Source organism: Microcebus murinus, chromosome 8 (genome assembly GCF_040939455.1).
Source record: "Microcebus murinus isolate Inina chromosome 8, M.murinus_Inina_mat1.0, whole genome shotgun sequence".
NCBI lineage: Eukaryota > Metazoa > Chordata > Mammalia > Primates > Cheirogaleidae > Microcebus > Microcebus murinus.
Window position 1 is genome coordinate 75539971 of NC_134111.1, and position 22754 is coordinate 75562724.

General features: G+C 38.3%; 1 protein-coding gene and 4 non-coding genes across 5 annotated transcripts in view; all 5 read left to right on the forward strand.

Annotated features, from left to right (window-relative positions):
- Positions 1-940: 940 nt before the first annotated feature.
- Positions 941-22754, forward strand: part of NOP58 (NOP58 ribonucleoprotein) — a 30564-nt gene continuing 8750 nt past the window's right edge. The window contains exons 1-9 of the mRNA XM_012738962.3: positions 941-1213; positions 5755-5831; positions 8823-8875; positions 13365-13486; positions 14489-14625; positions 16673-16737; positions 18708-18842; positions 20060-20205; positions 21111-21237. Coding sequence (XP_012594416.1) covers positions 1169-1213; positions 5755-5831; positions 8823-8875; positions 13365-13486; positions 14489-14625; positions 16673-16737; positions 18708-18842; positions 20060-20205; positions 21111-21237 — 907 coding nt within the window. The 5' untranslated portion in view covers positions 941-1168. The remainder of the gene's footprint in view (positions 1214-5754; positions 5832-8822; positions 8876-13364; positions 13487-14488; positions 14626-16672; positions 16738-18707; positions 18843-20059; positions 20206-21110; positions 21238-22754) is intronic.
- On the forward strand, positions 8231-8319 carry LOC142872446 (small nucleolar RNA SNORD70). The gene has a single exon (XR_012920705.1). It is a non-coding gene; the product is annotated as a small nucleolar RNA SNORD70 (small nucleolar RNA).
- LOC142872445 (small nucleolar RNA SNORD70) lies at positions 8994-9080 on the forward strand. Its single transcript, XR_012920704.1, has one exon. It is a non-coding gene; the product is annotated as a small nucleolar RNA SNORD70 (small nucleolar RNA).
- On the forward strand, positions 20267-20353 carry LOC142872457 (small nucleolar RNA SNORD11B). The gene has a single exon (XR_012920714.1). It is a non-coding gene; the product is annotated as a small nucleolar RNA SNORD11B (small nucleolar RNA).
- Positions 21385-21468, forward strand: LOC142872455 (small nucleolar RNA SNORD11). The gene has a single exon (XR_012920712.1). It is a non-coding gene; the product is annotated as a small nucleolar RNA SNORD11 (small nucleolar RNA).

A 22754-nucleotide genomic window follows, 5' to 3' on the forward strand; every position in this document is an offset into this window, starting at 1 on the left:
TACTTTAGCAAATGGCACTTCTTTTAAGGAGATTAGACTGAAAATATTGTGTTGGTAAATAAGATTGTAAAGAGACATAGCGCTTCTATCTTATCCACCCACCTATGCCCCTCTCCCACCCAAGACATTTTGGTTTCTGTTGCCTATGCTGGATTACAGCTATGGCTGTAATCAACCCTGTTCTTATCTGCACCCCATATTCCTTTATCCTGGGACTTTCCCCCACTTTCATCTTTTCTGTTATTCAATCCAAGATTTTTTTTCCTGCTGATCCCAGGTGGTAGAGTTGCTGGAGAAAACCAAGTTGTTATTTCATAATCTTGAACAGGTTGCAATATAATGTTCACAAGAATCTTCATACAGGACCTGGTAAGTGAGGAAGGAAATTTTACTTCTATTGGAAGCCAGGCTTGTGGAAGAATTGGGGTATTTAAATCCAGTCACTGCGAGGCAACGATCCTAGAAAACCAAATTACACCAAGAAAAGGAGACAAAGTCTAAATTCATACCCTGGCATGGAGTCATTTCAACAAATACAGCAAATATGGGAGAGACTTACATGTTTGAAAGACATTTACGCTAAAAATTAGTTTGGCCATAGACAAGAGCACAGCGAGGAGTGCTCGCAAACATAATGACAGTCATGGTGTCATTCTGGGGTCTTCTCTTCTAGGCACGGCTTGAAAGGGAATAAAGTCTAACGGCACCGGCCAGCGTTTCAAATACCAGATGCATGAGGCAGACTCATTTACTGGGGGAATTAAAAAAAAAAAAAAGGAAAAACACCGCGAAGTTCTCTTTCAGATCTCCGGCTACGCAAAGATACGGTTGAGTCCTTCAGAGATCTCGCGATATAGTATTTTCTTCATCTAGCCCGCCCCTTATGGCGGGAACATTCTGGAAGTGACGTCATGCTATGCGGCAGGCTTCTGTCGGAAGTGACGTCGGTATCCCAGAATCCTGGGAGAAGGAGAAGCGCGTTCTTGCGTGCTACTTGCAGTTAGGAGTGGAACGTTCCGCAACGTGGTGCGGTTTTTCGTGCGGAGGCGTGCACGTTTGTGCTTTGCCAGCCGCGGCGTGTTGGGCCTTTGGGGGCCGGAAAGTTGGTCTTTTTGCACAGGATTAAGAGCTCGTGGCGGGCCGCGCGGCGCCCTGACCCGGCCTCACCATGTTGGTGCTGTTTGAAACGTCCGTGGGCTACGCCATCTTTAAGGTATGCGGGAGATTGAGCTGTTGGAGGGGTCAGGCCAGTGGTGGACACCGGAGAGCGAAAGACCTAAGGAGAGGATTGCTCAGTTGGGTGCCTTTTCTGTCCCCGGACTGGAGGCCATGTTTCAGTTAACACGTGGCCCCGCGGTTTGGGACGACCTGTTCTGCATTAGAGGATTTGGTCTGAATGAAAAGATGGGCAGGAGCCTTATGAGAGTTTTATATGTTGGAATTAGGAGTTTGGGTTTTATTCCGAGTGTTTTAAGGAGTGATCGAAAGGTTTTAAGCAGAAGGATCTGATACAATTTGCCTTTTAATACGGTTACTTTGCTGTGTGGAAGCTAGATAATGGGGGAGGTAAGAAAGGGAGCAAGGACACTTTTGAATTAATTTAGACAAGATGAAATTACTTGGATTAAGGTTGGTATGGAGGGAAACAAATAGCAGAAATTTTGAAGGTAGAACTGAGAGAATTGGCTGACGGATCGAATGTGGGTTTTTGGTTTAAGATGTGTGGTAAGAAAAGCTTGTCAGGTGCTGGGGGCTAAAGACTTCCTGTTTTCCTTTTGGGCTGTGTGGAGCTTGCGTTGTCTTTTAGATGTAATAATGCAATTGTCCCGTATATCCGGCAGTTCAATATTTCAAGTTTGAAGCTTAGGGAAGAAATCTGGGTTGGTGATTAATCAATTTGAGATTTGGTGGTTTTACTAGGGAAAGTTTGGCATTAACTTAAAAGTGTATAAGCATGCAAATACCTTCCCTGTGCCAGGCACTCTTCTGAGCTCTGCGGATATGGCAACGAAAAACAAAGTTTTCATATACTAGATTTATGTGTGTTGATAAAAGGCAAAAAGTGCTAGATGAAATATGTGGTACAGTTTCTAGTTCTGAATCCAAAAACCGTTTGTATTTATGTTTGTGGTATGGATGCAGAAAGTCTGGAAGTGTACAGAGCTCTAACTGTATTTCTCTAAGTTTCACTTCTGACACTTGAAAATATACGTGTATTTGCATTTGTTATGTAACGTACTTATTTTTAAGAAAACCAATAAAATAATAAATTAAACAAAAGGCAGCTTTGTTTTTCCTTTCACTGGAGTTATCTGTAATTGTAGTATTAACAATGTTAAGAGACTTTTAAGAGCATAGTCCCCTTTGGAGCTCCTGAACATATCTACTTTGCTTTTCTCCAGCTTTTTGAAATCTTAATTCTTATGTGGCTTTCTATGTATGCCCCAATTGTCTGTCGTATTTGAATTAGGATCTATTGTTAAATTTTAGCGTAAACTGATCTAGTTTGCTATCCTGAATGGGATCATAAAAGGAGCAACTCTACACAGTCCATTGGTTGTCTACATGGTGGGAAGGAATTGGCTTAGCAATTGTCTGATTACAAGACTTTGTTCATAAAATAAAGCCTTCAACTGTATCTCTTGATGAACTATTGATTTCTATTAGTGAAGAGTATCTTGCCCCATAAAATATCTTGAGTATTCTGTTGTAGTCTTTGGTGCTATTCTGCCAGTTACTGTTCAAAATTATTAAAGTGTGGGTTAGGTAACCTACTAATAGAGAAATAACTAAAGTTTGGCTTGAATATATTTATAATTATTTGGAATTAACGGTAGTTATTTGATCATTTCTGAATAACGTAGACCTGCAGAAGTTCTGGAATTAGTGGTGATGGTTTCACAATTTTGTGAAAAAAATACTACTAAATAGTGAATTGTACACTTTAAAAGGGTGAATATTATGCTATATTACATATAAAATGATATTGTATGTAATATGGGATATCATGGTGAATGATATCTCCTAAACAGGTGGACATATTTACAGTACAGGGTTATTAGCTTCCTTTCCCATAATCTTTCAAAATGCTGGGGTATAAAATTATATTGGTTGCATAAAATTCGTGCTTTGTTGGGAATGTTTTGAGAAGTTTTTTTCAAGATTTTTTTTTTTGAGACAGTCTCACTCTCTGGCCCGGGCTAGAGTGCCATGGTGTCATCCTAGCTCACAGCAACCTCAAACTCCTGGGCTCAAGCGATCCTCCTGCCTCAGCCTCCCGAGTAGCTACATGCACGTGCCACCATGCCCAGCTAATTTTTTCTATTTTTAGTTGTTTCTATTTTTAGTTGTTTGGCTAATTTCTTTCTATTTTTAGTGGAGACAAGGTCTCACTCTTGCTCAGGGTGGTCTAGAACTCCTGATTTCAAGCAATCCTCCTGCCTCGGCCTCTCAGAGTGCTAGGATTACAGGTGTGAGCCATGCCCGGCCTCAAGGGTTTTTTTTGACCTCAATTTACTGTGAGGAATGCATTTTCTTTCTTTCTTTCTTTTTTTTTTTTGAGACAGGGTCTTGCTTTGTTTTGTTGCTCAGGCTAGAGTGAGTGCCATGGCGTCAGCCTAGCTCATAGCAACCTCAAACTCCTGGGCTCAAGCAATCCTTCTGCCTCAGCCTCCCAAGTAGCTGGGACTACAGGCATGCACCACCATGCCCAGCTAATTTTTTCTATATATATTGGCCAATTAATTTCTTTCTATTTATAGTAGAGACTGGATCTTGCTCTTGCTGTGGCTGGTTTGGAACTCCTGACCTCGAGCAATCCACCCACCTCGGCCTTCCAGAGTGCTAGGATTACAGGCGTGAGCCATCGCGCCCAGCCGAGGAATGTATTTTATGTACAACCCAGTATATACATGAACATCCATATTTAGAGTGATTCAAAAATGAACACTTCCAAAATTTATTGTTTGTTAACAGGGTTATATATAAAAGTGCAAAGATAATATGTAAAGGAACTAATATAGTTAATTCTATAACATTATAAAAACTCAGACTGGGGCATGGTGGCTCACACCTGTAATCCTAGCACTCTGGGAGGCAGAGGCAGGCAGATTGCTCAAGGTCAGGAGTTCAAAACCAGCCTGAGCAAGAGCGAGACCCGTCTCTACTATAAATAGAAAGAAATTAATTGGCCAACTAATATATATAGAAAAAATTAGCCGGACATGGTGGCATGTGCCTGTAGTCCCAGCTACTTGGGAGGCTGAGGCAGAAGCATCGCTTGAGCTCAGGAGTTTGAGGTTGCTGTGAGCTAGGCTGATGCCACGGCACTCAGCTTAGCCTGGGCAACAAGGTGAGACTCTGTCTCTAAATAAATATGAGGGGAGTACTTTTTAGGATTGATTCTATACTATACTTGGGCGATTGATATAGTGTTGGCAAGGGTGTACAGAAATAAGGCTTTTTATTCACTCTTGGTTTAAATGAAATTGATAGAGTCTCTTACAAGGAATTTGGTGTAATCTGTCAACATAAAATATGCATATCCTATATGATGAAGTAACTCCAATTCCAGCAATTGTCCTACAGAAATACATGTATACATAGGTATGTTTTCTGAAGCATTAAAAGGGAAAGTTTGGAAACAACTTTTTCAGTAGGGACAAAGATGATGGTATATTCTTACAATGCAATTCTAGGTTGTTAAAACCTAGAATTATGTCCATGATAAGTGTATGATGTGAGTTCTAAAAGCATGCATGAACAACATGTTGCGTAGACATTCAAAACTCTTGAAGAATATGTACCTCTAAATGTTAATAACTGTTTTGATGATTAAAGTGCCTCTTTTTTTTTTTTTTTTTTTTTGAGACAGAGTCTCACTTTGTTGCCCAGACTAGAGTGAATGCTGTGGCGTCAGCTTAGCTCACAGCAACCTCAAACTCTTGGGCTCAAGCAATCCTACTGCCTCAGCCTCCTGAGTAGCTGGGACTACAGGCATGAGCCACCAAGCCCGGCTAATTTTATATATATGTGTGTGTGTGTGTGTGTGTGTATATATATATTAGTAAGCCAATTAATTTCTTTCTATTGTAGTAGAGACGGGGTCTCACTCTTGCTCAGGCTGGTTTCCAAGTCCTGACCTTGAGTGATCCACCCCCCTCAGCCTCCCGTAATGCTAGGATTATAGGCATAAGCCATTACACCTGGCCCTCAGGATGTGTCTTAGAATTGATATTTTAGTTTTAGAGAAATCCATAATACTTTAATGTTAGGGTGACAATAGCAATAAATAACAGGATGTAATCTATTGAAAGTGGGTCAATAAAGGCTTTTGATGGTTTATAAGTATGCTATGCATTATAAAGGGGTTAATAGCTTCTTTAAAAGAAAGATTTATAGTGTGGCCTGCCTGGGACCTGTAGTCCCTTGCTAGGCTGAGGGAGGCTGCAGTGCACTATGATTGTACCTGGTACTAGATACCATACTTCGGCCTGGCCAACACAGCAAGACCCAGTTACTAAAAACAGTAATAATAATAAAGAAAGAAGATTCTCAACAAAGGCCATGACTAGATCTGAAACCCATTCGGATGTTAAATGGGCAACTCAGACTACTAATTTGACAAAAAATATTTTAGTGAGAAAAATAGCCTCCACCATCTTCATTTTACCTGTATAGTTGTACTTGAAGAATACAGCTATGTATGCCTAACCTGTGCCATTTAAAGAAAACTATTTAAACATTTTATTACAGGTTCTAAATGAGAAGAAACTTCAGGAGGTTGATAGTTTGTGGAAAGAGTTTGAAACTCCAGAGAAAGCAAATAAAATGTAAGTAATCTTGAAGCTAACAATTTAGCAGTTAACATTTAAGGTGGGTTTTTTTTTTGTTGTTTTTTTTTTTTTTCATTTTTTCCCTATTCATATAATGCTATCTTCATAGTTTTCTGTTTGGAAATCTGTTTCAGGAATAATTTTGGTATGAACCTAATTATTACAGATGTTTTATTTGGACTTAGAACATAGGCCATCTCAACTAATTTGTATTAGTTGCAGACTAGATTGGACAACACCCCAAAATTACTGTTTTATAGGATATTTGGGAGCACAAAATGGCTGTGAATTAAGTATGGTAGTTTTCCCCACCCCATCTGAGGGGGTTATGTTCAAGACCTCCCAGTGGATGCCTGAAACTTTGAATAGGACTGAACCTGATTGCTGTTGGTCAGAACACATTTCTATTCATGTCTTCCCACAAATTTAATGCTTTTCCATCTTAAGTAAGCACTTAATCATCACTGTAGCTCTAACTTGCAGTTTGAGGTGCAACAGAAAAACTAGCAGGAATTTCTTTTTCTTCACAATTTCACAGATGATTCATTCTGACTGTAGATCTTAGCAACTTCAACTTCAGCATGTGAGATTTTTTTCTTTCCTTATTAAGTCAAGACCTGTCACCTTTTCACTTAAAGGAGGCACTTTATGGCTTCTCTTTGGTTTATGTGAATTGCCACCATCACTACTCTTGCACTTTGCAGCCATTATTAAGTAAAACAGAGATTATGGAAAATAAGCACAAAGATATCGCAACAGTTGATCTTGTAAACAGAGATAGCTACTAGGTGACTAATAGGGAGTGTATGAAGCATGGATACAGTGGACAAAGGGATGATTCACATCCCGGGCACATAAGATTTCATTACACTACTCAAAATGGCACACAATTTAAAACTTCAAAATTATTTATTTGTGAGAATTTTTATTTAACATTTTTGGGGCCTTTTCTGACTAAGGGTAACTGAAACTGTGGAAAATGAAACCACAGATAAAGGGGGACTACTGTATAAATTTTTGTTAAAAGTAGTAATTGTCCAAAGCAAGGAATGCTGGATGATTTAACTTTTTGTTTTTCTGAGTTTCATATTCAAATATTTTTTAACTTCAGTCACAATTTATTCTCTGTGACTTGTACTTCTTAGCTCCCTAGGGTATAATACAATAAGTAGTAAATCCTAGAAAGGTATAACTGAGTTCCTCGAGATCTCTTGATGAGAAAGTGATGTTTAACTTAAGGAATGAGTGGTGGGAGAGAGAGCTGGCCTTTCCTCAAGGTATTTGGCTGTTTTACCATCTGTGAATCACCTTGTGAAGTATAGCCTATTAGGTGAATGTGGCCCTGGGAAGGACCTGACTTGATCCTTCTGATACTTTTGAATTTGGAGGAATCTTTTTTTTTTTTTTTTTTTTTTTTTGAGACAGAGTCTCGCTTTGTTGCCCAGGCTACAGTGAGTGCCATGGCGTTAGCCTAGCTCACAGCAACCTCAAACTTCAGGGCTTGAGCGATCTTGCTGCCTCAGCCTCCTGAGTAACTGGGACTACAGGCATGCGCCACCATGCCTGGCTAATTTTTTCTATATATATTAGTTGGCCAATTAATTTTTTTCTATTTATAGTAGAGATGGGGTCTCGCTCTTGCTCAGGCTGGTTTTGAACTCCTGACCTTGAGCATTCTGCCTGCCTCAGCCTCCCAGAGTGCTAGGATTACAGTTGTGAGCCACCGCGCCTGGCCTAGGGGAACTTCTTAAGCTTGCTAAAGAGTGTGAAACCCAAAGAAATAGCATACTAAAGAATTATAGAAACAAAATACAGAGTTATAGCATTTGTAGTGTTAAAAATCCAAAATTTGAGACAGTCTAAGTGTCTATCAGTAGTGGAATTGTTGAATAAATTGTAGTATATCTATAAATCTCTTGGTGGCCTATAGAAAGGCCCACGATAGGCTGAGGCAGAAGGATCACTTGAGCCCAGGAGTTTGAGGTTGCTGTGAGCTAGGCTGACGCCACGGCACTCACTCTAGCCAGGGCAACAAAGTGAGACTCTGTCTCAAAAAAAAAAAAAAAAAAAAAAAAAGAAAGGCCCACCATACACTGAGAAAACCAAGCCTCAAGGTAATTTAATATGTTCCCATTTTTGCATATCTTTGTATATCTATATGTGCATTTATACAGCTACCATTTTAGAAGGGTAAAAATGGAGTAAGGTTAGTGCAGAATAAGATGAAATTATTTACTTTTTTCTTAAATCTTTGTATTTTTAAGTGTTCATTTAAGGGACCACCAGCATGTTCCCTTAACAGGTAAGAAAACCTTGCTTAAGATGACACTGTTCTAGGTAAACAGAAGACTAGTTTTCCTTTTTAAAAGGTTATATTCTTTGCTGGATTAATCTGATTCATTGTTGTCAATGATGTATTCTTGTTGGAATTGAATCTACGTGATCTAACTCCAGTATTCGTCACTACCACTGAGACAACAATGACTGAACTATGTGTGTGTTTCTTTATATAAAATGTTACTGTGCACATAAATGTGGTCAAAGGGGGTAAAATAATGGTAAGAGGAATCAGGTCTGACAATAAGCTATTTTTTAATGGCCTTTGTACTGGGTAGACAAATGAATGTCATGAGATTCTTGACCTAAAAGGGACTCAAGTACTTCTTGGGTCAGTTCTATGCTGTGTAGTAAAAGTCATCTCTGTCCAGCTTTAAGCATCAGGGGTTATGTTGAAGCTTCCATATCTTTACTATTGGACTAAGGTCCTTGAAATCCTCCTACTGTAGTCCAAGCATTACTAGCCCAGTGTTTAGGGAAAAAAACTAGTCGTTTTATGAAGAAATCTTTGCACCCTGATGCCCAATGACAGGTAAGTTCTTTTGTTGGGTGTGTGCTCTGGAAAACAGTTCAACACTTCTTTCACAGATATGTGGCTTTTGCAGAACCATGTGCCCCCATAACATCTTTCTTTCTTTTTTTAAATTCTAGAGTAAAGCTTAAACATTTTGAGAAATTTCAGGATACAGCAGAAGCATTAGCAGGTAAAGTCAAATACTAGAAGGAAACTTGCTTTTTTTCTTTTCTTTTTTAATTTTAAATCTTGGCAGTTTGTTTTCCTTATTAAAAGGTTGTTCGCTTCAGTTGCCTGAGTTAACCTTTTTCAATGTTGTCAATGATGCATTCTCATTGGAACTGAATTTAAGTGATCTGACTCAAATTCGTCACTACCACTGAGACAACATTGAGTTAGCTTTTTTCACCATAGGGCTGGTTTCTCCCCCATGTGATGAGAGGTGAGAAGTGGTTAAATTGATCTCCCTGTGGAAACCAACAGCATAATGCTGATGCACAGTTCAGTAAAAGCTGTTCTACAAAGGGACCAAGGTAATGTGGTCAAGTACACAGCTCTTTGATTTTAATCCAAGGGTAAAGTTGAGACTAGCCAGAACCCACAGTTGAAAAGCTAATAAATGAATACTAAAGTTCTCCTGGGCTATACATTTTCATTTCAGAAAAGCATATCAATATTATTAAAACTTGTAGGGAAACTAATGGAAGTTTTATTTTTTAGTACAAAAACTGTAGAGAGACATAAAGAGATTTATTTATCTAAAGGGTATCAGTTTTTCATTGGCTTAAATTCCATATCACAAATTAGCCAACTGCTTGGTGGTGTAATTTGAAAATGAAGGACTGTAAGGAAGACTGGCTAAATAATTTTGTTAATCAGCCACAGAGGAAAGAAAGGTAAGGTTCTGTGAAAATTGGGAATACAACTAAATATGCTAGAATATAGCAAGCCACCCTAACCTTGGCAGAGGATTCACCTGAAGAAAGAGCCATCAGTGTCATCTGTTACTTTATTTTTGAGACAGAGTCTTGCTCTGTCACCTCAGAAAGAGTGCAGTGGTGTCAGCCTAGCTTACTGCAGCCTCAAACTCCTGGGCTCAAGGGATACTCCTGCCTCAGCCTCCCCAGTAGCTGAGACTACAAGAGCGTACCACCATGCCTGGCTAATTTTTCTATTTTTAGTAGAGACAAGGTCTCACTCTTGTCCAGGCTGGTCTTAAACTCCTGAGCTCAAGCAATCCTCCTGCCTTGGCCTCCCAGAGTGCTAGGATTATACTTGTGAGAGCCACTGCGCCTGCCCCATTTATATTTTAAATAAATAATGGTTCTGGGGCTGCTTCACTAGCCCAGCAGTAATTGGAGCCTTATATAGCCATCAAACACAACTATGGTAATGTTAATCTGGAGTGGTTTTCTTTTTCTTCTCTTTTTTATTGTTTTTGTTTTTTTGATTTTTTTTTTTTTTTAAGAGATAGGATCTCGCTGTGTTGCTCAGGCTGAGGTACAGTGATGTGATCATAGCTCACTGTAGCCTCAAACTTACGGGCTCAAGTGGTCCTCCTACCTCATTGTCCTGAGTATCAGGGACTACAGGCGACCACCACAACACCTGGCTAATGTTTTTAGAGACAGGGTCTTATTATATTGCCCAGGCTGTCTTAAACTCCTTTAACATATGGAATTTTTTAAAAGATAGTTCTATTCATCACAGCTTTAAGTATGGGTAGAATTAAAATTCCAAACAAGGTTTTGTTAGCTATACCCAAATTATACCAAAATTCTAGGGGGCGTTGTTGATATAGACTGTAGTATGAACAGCTCCTCCCGGCGTTGTAAAGTGCTATAGCCGTGATCCCAAGTAGACTCTTCTGTTCTTCTGGTGTTTTCTTTCCCATTAATAATAAATGACTGTGTTAGGAAGTAGCCTCTTCTGAATTGCTTTTTGTGTATAATCTGTAATCTGCTTGGAATATTTCTTTCTTTTTTTTAATAAGCTTCTATGAATCTATATATCTGACCAATTCTTACTAAACTATTAAATGGACAAGCTCGACCTTTGCCCAAAGAAAAAGCAAATTTTTACTATTAATAGCTAATAATACGTGATTATCAGATTTATGCTTATTTCACAATTATTTAATCCTTGGAACAATCCTGTATGATATATACTATTATATTTATGTTACAAATGATAAAACATGAGATTTGAGCAGTATTTCTGAATTCCCCTACCAAACTTCTTTGTACTCTTTAAATTAATGTAAGATAGATGAGGAAAATGCCATACTAGGTGAGAATTTAAAGTCAAACCTCCCGAGTCTTAGCTGCATGCGGGTGAAGATTGTGTTCTTCACTGTCACATCCTTAGATTCTAGCACAGAATATGGCAATAGAAGATTTATAATAAATATTTATGAGTAAATGAATGAAAGTAGCAAGCTGTCAGGAACCCAGTCATAGAAACCTCTACAGTGCCTTTTCCTGGTTTTACCAGAAAGTTGAATGAACATCACCTTATTAGACAGTAGAGTCCTTTCCTGGGAATTAACTTCTCACTGCCTGCTACAAGGCAGTTTTGACATGACAGAACTGAGTAGCTGTAGATGTCACAGCATACGTTTTAAGCTACACTGCCTTAGAATGAGTCTGATGGGGTATGATGTCAAGAATCTATTTTTGTCCCAGATGTTCATATATGCCATTTGCATCTTTTTTATTTTTTATTTTTTTGAGACAGAGTCTCACTCTGTTGCCCAGGCTAGAGTGAGTGCCCTGGCGTCAACCTAGCTCACAGCAACCTCAAACTCCTGGGCTCAAGCAATCCTGCTGCCTCAGCCTCCTGAGTAGCTGGGACTACAGGCATGCGCCACCATGCCTGGATAATTTTTTCTCTATATATTAGTTGGCCAATTAATTTCTTTGTATTTATAGTGGACACGGGGACTCGCTCTTGCTCAGGCTGGTTTCGAACTCCTGACCTCGAGCAACCCGCCTGCCTCGGCCTCCCAGAGTGCTAGGATTACAGGCATGAGCCACCGCACCCAGCCTATTTTTTATTCTTGATTGTATTTTCAACTTGAAAGTCTTAGAAATCACCACAGGAAAATCTGGGGCCAGCCAACTTTTGGGTAATGTTGGAGGAATATTAGGGAGTCCTGAAAATAGCTGATAGAGGAAAGACCGAGCCTCCCCTTTCCCTATAATCATCCCTATATACATCCTTTACAAATACATATTATGGGTATTTCATAATCTAATTAACAAACTTAATAAAATGTTTGTAAATGTTTGAATCACCTAGAGTAGACGTTTTTACTTTTAAGAAATAAATTTTAAATAAGGGAGAGAATACTGGGTTAAATTAAAAGTAGATGATATGGAAAATTGACAACTAGAAGCAGGAAGCCTAATAAATTTCTTAATTATTAAAGAGGATTTTAAAATTTATAAGAATAAAAGAAAGACTGTTATTAGATAGTTAGATAATAAAGAATTCATTGTTGTACAAAATGAATAAGATTAGTGTCCAGAGCTGTGTGGTGGCCAGATGCCTTTTGTCCAGATGTAATTCTTACGGATAGAGAGATGATCAGGAGGGAAGAGCACTTACCTGGTTTATTAAGCACAAACTGCCTTGGAAATTGTGACAGACCTTCCTTCCTGCCAGGCATACTGTTATTTCAGAAGAATATCAGAAGAGATGTTAATTTATGTGGGTTCTGGCCGGACGTGGTGGCTCACACTGTAATCCTAGCACTCTGGGAGGCCAAGGTGGGAGGATTGCTCGAGGTCAGGAGTTCAAAACCAGCTTGAGCAAGAGCGAGACCCCCGTCTCTACTATAAATGGAAAGAAATTAATTGGCCAACTAAAAATATATACAAAAAATTAGCCGGGCTGGTGGCGCATGCCTGTAGTCCCAGCTACTTGGGAGGCTGAGGCAGGAGGATCGCTTGAGCCCCAGGAGTTTGAGGTTGTTGTGAGCTAGGCTGATGCCAGGGCACTCACTCTAGCCTGGGCAATAAAGCGAGACTCTGTCTCAAAAAAAAAAAAAAAATTATGTGGGTCCAGATAATGGAAACGTAAGTCTAAGGAAGGGTGAGAGTTATAAAGTAGCAGATTTAGAACTTTGCAGACATGAAAGCAGTCTCAAAATAGATTAAGTTGCCTTCAGTAGTAAGTTTTCCATTGTTGGAGATTTACAAGCAGAGGCCTAATGAATCTTTGGTATTGGAGATTAGCAAACATAAGGCCTCCACTTAAGCCTTGAAAATGATTGCACACTTTTTATAAACCCAGTTTTAACATAATTTTAGCATATTTCACAATCTAGTCACAATTTCAGTCTATCTGAAATGACAAAGGACAATTAATCTGTTTGTCTTCCCCAAATAGATTGTTTCTAAGATTTCATGATAGTCTCTCTCTTGAGTTCATAAGAAGATTCTTGTAACCTGGGTTATCCCCTAGCTCTGGAGCAGAACTGAGGGTGAGAAGATAAAATGGAATTGTGAAATGGGTACTTTAAAAAACATTTATACATTTATCGTTTCATTTTAGAAGTAATGATAAATTTGGGCCGTATGAAAGGAAGTGTTTTGCTTTATTTTCTTAAATTAAGACATATTCTCACAATTAGAAATCTAAGAGTTAACTCTTCTGTTTTTCTTTTTCCTGAAAAGCATTCACAGCTCTGATGGAGGGCAAAATCAATAAACAGCTGAAGAAAGTTCTGAAGAAAATAGTAAAGGAAGCCCATGAACCTTTGGCTGTAGCTGATGCTAAACTAGGAGGGGTAATAAAGGTAAAGTATAATTTTGTGTGTGTGTGTGTGTGTTTGCTAATCAGATCTCAGCATACTGACTACAAAGCCTAGTCTTTGTTATAAGTTGTCTAAGTGTTATTGGGTTTTGTTTTTTGAGATGGGCTCACTTTATCGCCCTGCTAGAGTGTAATGGCATCATCGTAGCTCACTGCAACCTCCTAGGCTTAAACAGTCCTCCTGTTTAGCGGGGACTACCAGGCGTGTACCATGGCACCCAGCTAATTTTCTGTTTCTTTAATAGAGGTCAGGGTCTTGCTCTTGCTCAGGCTGGTCTTAAACTCCTGGCCTCAAGTGATCCTCCCACCTTGGCCTTCCAAAGTGCTAGGGCTATAGGCATGAGCCACCGCACCCAGCCATAACTTTATGTTTTAAAAAAGAAGTTAACATGAGGTAGTGAAAGATCCTTCAAACCAACAAACAGGAATAAAAAAAACTATGAAGTAAAATTAATATTCACCTTGTATAAGTTTTTTATTTATATAGCTAAGCTGCCTTCTGGAAGTTTCTGTCAGTTTTGACTTCCACTCAGGTGTTCTCCACACTAGAAACTATACTTTTCTAGAAACTGAGAAATGCATATATGTAAATCAGTGCTATTTTAACTTTTAAGAAATAATCTCAGAGGCCAGGCTTGGTGGCTCAAGCCCAGCACTCTGGTTTGCCAAGGCAGTGAGGATTGCTTGAGCTCAGGAGTTTTAGACCAGCCTGAGCAAGAATGAGACTCTGTCTCTACTTAAAAAAAAAGAAAGAAGGAAGGAAAAATTAGCCGGGCATTGTGTCACACACCTGTAGTTTCAGCTACTCAGGACGCTGAGGCAGGAGGATCACTGGAGTACAGGAGTTAGAGGTTGCAGTGAGCCACGATGACGCTACTATACTCTACCCAGAGTGGGACAGAGCAAGACTCTCTCAACAACAACAAAAAACTTAATTTTAGGAACATTTTTTCTTTATTTAATACAAATGTTCTTATTCTTACAGGAAAAGCTGAATCTCAGCTGTATCCATAGTCCTGTTGTTAATGAACTTATGAGAGGAATCCGTTCACAAATGGATGGATTAATCCCTGGGGTAGAACCACGTGAAATGGCTGCTATGTGCCTAGGATTGGCCCACAGGTAAGAATTGCTATAGAAAATGTTCTATGAAGTTAAAAATAGTAATTTAATTCTCATAACAACTTTATAAGGATAGTAGTAATATCTTCATTTTACAGGTAAGGAAACTGATGATGCCCAAAGTCAATAGAGCTAGTAAATGGTAAAGTCAGGATTTGACCCAGGCAATCTGGCTCCATTGCCGGGACTCATAAAACCTCATCAAAGGAATTCCCTGGTCTTGGATCTTACATTTATTAGGTTTTCTTTTTCTTATATCTCTGCGAGGTCATATGCCACTCCTCTATCTACTTGCCTTCTCCCCAGATTCTCTCACCTGCTGTGGTCTCCTCTTTCATTTTGTGCATGTTTGTGTGTGTTGTTTTATCCTGGTTTTTAGTAAGTTTTTAGAACAAGGCAAAGAGAATTATATTAACTCTACCATATTTAACTAGATGTTCCTTAAAATAGGCATTATTGCTCTGTTATTATATATGTTGATGAAAAGCTTGATATTCTGTGAAATTCAACTAAATAGGGTTTATGAAAAAAATAAGAGAATAATGGGTAGATAATCTATGCAACTTTGTAATCAGAGCCCTCTCATCAAGGTTCATCCATTAATAGCCCTAATAAAATTATTACCACAGTTTTAAAGACACCTTTATATTAAATACTATAGTAAAAAAGGTCTGTACCTATAAATTTTTTTTTTTTTTTTTTGAGACAGGGTCTCGCTTTGTTGCCTAGGCTAGAGTGAGTGAGTGCCGTGGTGTCAGCCTAGCTCACAGCAACCTCAAACTCCTGGGCTCAAGCAATCCTGCTGCCTCAGCCTCCCGAGTAGCTGGGACTACAGGCATGTGCCACCATGCCTGGCTAATTTTTAATATATTTTTCGTTGTCTGGCTAATTTCTTTCTATTTTTAGTAGAGACTGGGTCTCACTCTTGCTCAGGCTGGTCTTGAACCCCTGAACTCAAAAGGATCCTTCCACCTCGGCCTCCCAGAGTGCTAGGATTATAGGTGTGAGCCACCACGCCTGGCCTAGTATAAAAAGCATTAATGTGCTGTAAAAAAAAAAATCACACAGGCCGGGCGTGGTGGCTCACGCCTGTAATCCTAGCTCTCTGGGAGGCTGAGGCGAGCGGATTGCTCAAGGTCAGGAGTTCAAAACCAGCCTGAGCAAGAGCGAGACCCGTCTCTACTATAAATAGAAAGAAACTAATTGGCCAACTGATATATATATAAAAAATTAGCCGGGCATGGTGGCGCATGCCTGTAGTCCCAGCTACTCAGGAGGCTGAGGCAGGAGAATTGCTTGAGCCCAGGAGTCTGAGGTTGCTGTGAGCTAGGCTGACGCCACGGCACTCACTCTAGCCTGGGCAACAAAGGGAGACTCTGTCTCAAAAAAAAAAAAAAAAAAAAAAAAATCACACAAACCAGTATGACTTTTGCACTTCACAGCATTATCCTCTATTTGTCATTCATACATAAACTAATTCGTGTTACAGAAATACAGGTTATAGCAAGAGAGATGTATTTTTTTCAATGTGTACTTTCTGGTCTTACATAGTGCCTTCCTATTTAACTGATTTTCCTCATAGAAAATCTATAAACAGCATAGCTCTAAGGAAGGGCATTTGGAGAAAAAAAATTTAAAGCTGCCGGGCGCGGTGGCTCACGCCTGTAATCCTAGCTCTCTGGGAGGCCGAGGCGGGCGGATTGCTCGAGGTCAGGAGTTCGAAACCAGCCTGAGCAAGAGCGAGACCCCGTCTCTACTATAAAATAGAAGGAAATTAATTGGCCAACTAATATATATACAAAAAATTAGCCGGGCATGGTCGCACATGCCTGTAGTCCCAGCTAATTGGGAGGCTGAGGCAGGAGGATCGCTTGAGCCAGGAGTTTGAGGTTGCTGTGAGCTAGGCTGACGCCATGGCACTCACTCTAGCCTAGGCAACAAAGCGAGACTCTGTCTCAAAAAAAAAAAAAAAAAAAATTTAAAGCTGTTAATTTAAATGCTTCTCCTTGGTGCTATCTTACTAATTTATTTTCCTCCTTCTCCCCAGCCTGTCTCGATATAGACTGAAATTTAGCGCTGATAAAGTGGACACAATGATTGTACAGGCAATTTGTAAGTATAGTACATGCAATGCCTAATCTGTTGCTTGGTTTGTGCTTTTTTCCTACTAGCGCAACTGTATCTTTTGTGATTCTTTCTATTGAGAAAGAGAAAGGAGATGAGCTAGAACTTTTAGTAAGTAAAGTAGATAAGTTAGAAAATGCAAAATAAAAAGGGAGGAAACTACCCATAATTTCTCTAGTTGGTGATAATGTGACTCATATAATTAACATTATGTAAATTAATTCATTTGTGTTTTTCCACAAAAAATGTTAAAAACCACAAGTGGAATCTATGTAGTTCTGTATTCTGCTTTTTCCAGTTGGTTTTATAATAGGTTATTCCACTCTTGACATTAAATGATTTTTAGAAACAACAAAGTCTCAGCATTTTCTAATTTTAAAAATTCCTTCAACCAGCAATTCTATTCCTAGATATATTCCCAAAAGAAGTAAAAGCAGGGACTTGTCCAGGTGCAGTGGCCTACATCTGTAATCCTAGCACTTTTGGAAGTTGAGTCTAGAAATTCGAGATCAGCCTGGGCAATGTGGTGAGATCTGGTCTCTATAAAAACAATTTTAAAAATTAAGGGTGTGGTGGCACCTGGATTCCCAGCAACTGGGAAGCTGGGGCAGGAGGATCTCTTGAGCCCAGGACTTCAAGGCTGCAGTGAGCCAGGATTTTGACATTGCGCTCAAGCCTGGGTGACCTAGCAAGACCGTTTCTTAAAAAGCAAAAGAAAACAAGGACTCAGTTCCTTGTACAGCCATATTCATAGTAGCAATATTTATAGTATAATAGCCAAATGGTGGGAATAGCCCAAATATCCATTAGCAGATAAATGGATAAACATAGTTTACCATATACATGTTGAGCATCCGTTATACAAAGTCCAAACCGCTCTAAAATCAGAAACTTCTTTGAGTGTTGACATGAAGTCACAAGTGGAAAATTTCACACCTGACCTCGTGTATCAGGTCATAGTCAAAACTTTGTTTTGTGCACAAAATTATTTAAAATATTGTATAAAATTAACTTTAGGCTATGTACATAAGATATATATGAATTTTGAATTTCCTAGGTGGACTTTGGGTTCCATCTCCAAGATAATGTCATTATGTGTATGTAAATATTTCGAACTCTAAAACACTTACGCTCCCGAGCATTTTGGGTAACAGATACCCAACCTGTATACACAATGGAATCTCATGCAGCCTTAAAAAGGAATTTAGTTCTAATACACCCTACAACATGGATAAAAATTGAAAACATACTAAGTGAAATAAGCCAATCACAAAAGGACAAATACTGCACCATCCCTCTTATATAAGCTAACTAGAATAGGCAAATTCATAGAGACAGAAAGTAGTATAGTGCTTGTATGTATAGTCATAATATTAGCAGAGGTTGGGGAAAGGTGAGAATAAAGAGTTAACTGTTTAATGGGTACAGAGTTTTCAGTTTGAAATGGTAAAAATGTCCCGGAAATAGGCCGGGCGCAGTGGCTCATGCCTGTAATCCTAGCACTGTGGAAGGCCAAGGAGGGCAGATTGCTCAAGGTCAGGAGTTCAAAACCAGCCTGAGCAAGGGCAAGTCCCCATCTCTACTAAAAATAGAAAGAAATTAATTGGCCTACTAAAAATATAGAAAAAATTAGCCGGGCATGGTGGCACATGCCTGTAGTCCCAGCTGCTCGAGTGGCTGGGGCAGGAGGATCACTTGAGCCCAGGAGTTTGAGGTTGCTGTGAGCTAGGCTGATGCCACGGCACTCACTCTAGCCTGGGCAACAGAGTGAGACTCTGTCTCAAAAAAAAAAAAAAATGTCCCGGAAATAGATAGTCATAATGGTTATACAACATTGTGAATGTACTCAATGTCACTGGCTTGTACATTTGAAAATGGTTAAAGTGTTACATTTTATGTTGTGCATGTTTTACCACAATAAATTCCTTTTTTACTGTTTTCATTTTAATCTACTGTAGCCTTGTTAGATGACTTGGACAAAGAACTAAACAACTATATTATGCGGTGTCGAGAATGGTATGGCTGGCATTTCCCTGAATTAGGAAAAATTATTTCAGACAATTTGACATATTGCAAGTGTTTACAGAAAGTTGGTGAGTAATTTGTTCATCCTTTAAGGAATTGAAAACAAATTAATTTGGTTGTATCCTAAAATGTAAGTTGTAGTATTTTTTTTTTCTTAAACAACATTGCCAAGATTTTTTTTTTTTCTTTTTTTTTTTCTTTTTTTATTTTTTGGGTCATCCTTTAGCTTGTAAATTGCCAAGATTTTTTACTATTTTTATGTACTTGGGAAGTGTAGCAATTTAATGTCTTTTAGATTTCAAAAACGAAATGAATTTTAACTTTGATATTGATGGTCTGTGCAACAGAGAATATCGTTCTTTAATTTGGTTTTTCTTAAAATGGCTTTTTATGGTGAATATCTGTAAATTTGCCATTAATAGGGACAACTAGGCCGGGCGCTGTGGCTCACGCCTGTAATCCTAGCTCTTGGGAGGCCGAGGCGGGCGGATTGCTCAAGGTCAGGAGTTCAAAACCAGCCTGAGCAAGAGCGAGACCCCGTCTCTACTATAAATAGAAAGAAATTAATTGGCCAACTGATATATATATAAAAAATTAGCCGGGCATGGTGGCGCATGCCTGTAGTCCCAGCTACTCGGGAGGCTGAGGCAGAAGGATCACTCAAGCCCAGGAGTTTGAGGTTGCTGTGAGCTAGGCTGATGCCACGGCACTCACTCTAGCCTGGACAACAAAGTGAGACTCTGTCTCAAAAAAAAAAAAAAAAAAATAGGGACAACTATAGGCTTAGGTGAGTCTTGTAATAGAACATTAATAATACCTAATACTGATAGTAGTTTTTGCTATCTATATTATGATGTTATATACTAATAGTATAATAATACTATTAGTAGAGAAACCTCATGTTTGTTAATAAATATGGATTACTTGGCTCATTATATTACCATATAATCACCTTAAGAATTAGCAGCCCCGGCTTCAATAAAAAATTATGTATGATAATACTACTTCTATCGTTAATTTTTTCCTCCTTTTCTGAAATAAGTTTTTGTGAGATATCTTATTTTTACCCTTGATTATTTTTTGGAGGGAGGTGATGGGGAGAAATTTTATCTCTAAAATCAAACCTTTAAATAAGGAGAACTACTAGGTCAAACTTATTTACTTTTTGTTTTGTTTAGGCATCCTTTTCATTGGCTTATCTCTGCTTTTTCTTTTGACTATTTGGTGGATTTTAAATAATTTGTTGAAGAGTGATTCTCCCTCATCCTCTGCAAACATTCCATAGGCGATAGGAAGAACTATGCCTCTGCCCAACTTTCTGAATTGCTGCCAGAAGAAGTTGAAGCGGAAGTGAAAGCAGCTGCAGAAATTTCTATGGGAACTGAGGTTTCAGAAGAGGATATTTGCAATATTCTACATCTTTGCACCCAGGTAAATTATATTTGTGTAGAATCTAGTGGTGTTACCAGCTCTATAGATAACTCTGATTTTCTGATGGCAATGATGATTTTTACACTTATTGTTCACCTGATAACATAAATATGAGGGTGTTCAGTCACTACCTCATCTGATGCCATCTTGATTTGTATATTTAAAGGGGGAAATATATATTGAAATGAAATAATTTGTATTGTTAGCATGGCCTGAATAATAACCAAAAATCCATTAATAAGGCACAAGTATGGGTTGAGTTATTCTGAGTTTTATATCTATGGCTTGTAGTAGGTTTTTTTCTCCCTCAAATTTGGAGAGAGCTGTATAGAAATCACAGAGAGGGTGACACAAATGTCTATTCCTTGAAATATTTTAAAATATAATATTACCTAATATTTTCAGGTGGTGAACTAAGTAGTTTATATACAACATATAATAAAGTTCTCATAATAGCCATTTTATAGAAAACTGATATTATGAGTAGTTAATGTACCCAGGTTCTTGTAGCTACTATTTGATAATTTAGGGCTCCAATGCTTTAGATTTTTGTTGTTGTTTTTGAGAAAGAGTCTCGCTCTGCTTCCCAGGCTAGAGTGCAGTAGCGTCATCATAGCTCACTGCAACCTCAAACTCCTAGGCTTAAGCGTGATTCTCCTGCCTCAGCCTCCTGAGTAGCTGGGACAACAGGCATGCACAATTTATCTTTTTCTTTTTGTAGAGATGGGGTCTTGCTCAGGGCTCAGGCTGATCTTGAACTTCTGAGCATAAGCAGTCCCTCCCACTTCTGCTTCCCAGAATGCTAGGATTACAGGTGCAAGCCACTGCTCTCGGCCATAGACATAGGAATTTTATGCTGTTTTTACTCTCATAAAGTATTTGTGACTTATTCATTTTATTTCTAGGTGATTGAAATCTCTGAATATAGAACCCAGCTCTATGAATATCTACAAAATCGTATGATGGCCATTGCACCCAATGTTACAGTCATGGTTGGGGAATTAGTTGGAGCACGGTTAATTGCTCATGCAGGTGATGGTTTTAATGTAATTTCTAAACATGAGTTTTCTGGCTAGGTTATTTTTTTTTGTTTTTGTTTTTTTTTTAATCTTGACAATAAGAAGCTTTAGGTAATTAAAATATCAAGTAGGTGGTATATAGATGAGGGCTATGGGACAAGTGTTCAATGATGATTTTTGTTTGTTTGCCTGATTTCCTTTTGGATAATGAAGGCATCTTTAGTCACTACCTCTTCTGAGACACTTGTGGCCCATTGTTAGAAGTTTGTTATGTTTTATTAGAATAATCAGATGAATAGAGGATAAAATCAGTTAACATTTTAATGATATTAAAAACTCATCACCATAATTCACTAAAATAAAAAAACTCATCAAACCAAGATTTGACTGCAATTTTAAGAAATCACAAGTGTTGTATACTCTTGATTATCTGTTTTTATTAAGTATGCTGTTTTAATATATTTGACTTTCAAAAATATTTTGAATAACTGATTTATGATAAAAAGACGTGTGTGGTGATATCGGAAGGAATGATATGCTACCATTAAAATGCTGTATAATTAAATACCTATAAAGTACCAACTCATTTCATAGGAGTTAGAGACATGAGAGGAGACATTGTTATAATCAATCACAAATCTTATTATCTACATCAAAGTGTTTAAAATGGAATAACTCCTTTAGCTGCATCGTTAATGAGATGAATAATTTCATTCAAGTGCCCTCACCTACAAGATCAGGTGATTTCATTGTTGTTACCCACAGCTTCCTGGCATAGCTAAAGTTGTAGCATAAGAGATGGAGGATTAACAAAAGTATGTGTTTGTTGCACTCTTAAAAATGTCTCTACTGGTTGAGTTCATAGCATTAATGGTTGAGTGTTTTCTGATACAATATATTCTATCCAGCAAATGCAACTAAGCAGCATCTTGGTAACTTATTAGTATAACAGCACACCCTCCCCCCAATACCTTCCAAGGCACTCACTCTTCCTCCCTCTCTGTGGATGCCTGAAACCTCAGATAGTACTGAACTCAACACTTAATATGCTGTGTTTATTTCTGTACATATAAACCTATGATAAAGTTTAATTTATAAATTAAGCACAGTAAGAGATGAACAACAGTGACTAATAAAATAGAACAATTATAACAATATGCCAGCATCACTACTCTTATGTTTTGGGGCCATTTAAGTAAAATAAGGGTTATTTGAACACAAGTACTGCCATGCTACATAAGTGAGAGGACTACTAAATGACTAATGAGCAGATAACATATACAACGTAGATATGCTGGACAAAGGGGTGATAAACGTCCCAGGCAACCTGAGTAAGAGAAAAAAAGATTTAAAACTTATGAATTGTTTATTTCTGTAATTTTCCATTTAATATTTTCACACTGCAGTGGACCATAAGTAATTGAAACTGTAAAAAGTGAAACCACATCAGTGGAATAACACTGTTAACTTTCTGAAAAGAAAAAAAAAGATTAAAAATATTTATAAATTAAAAATAAGTGAAACCACAGA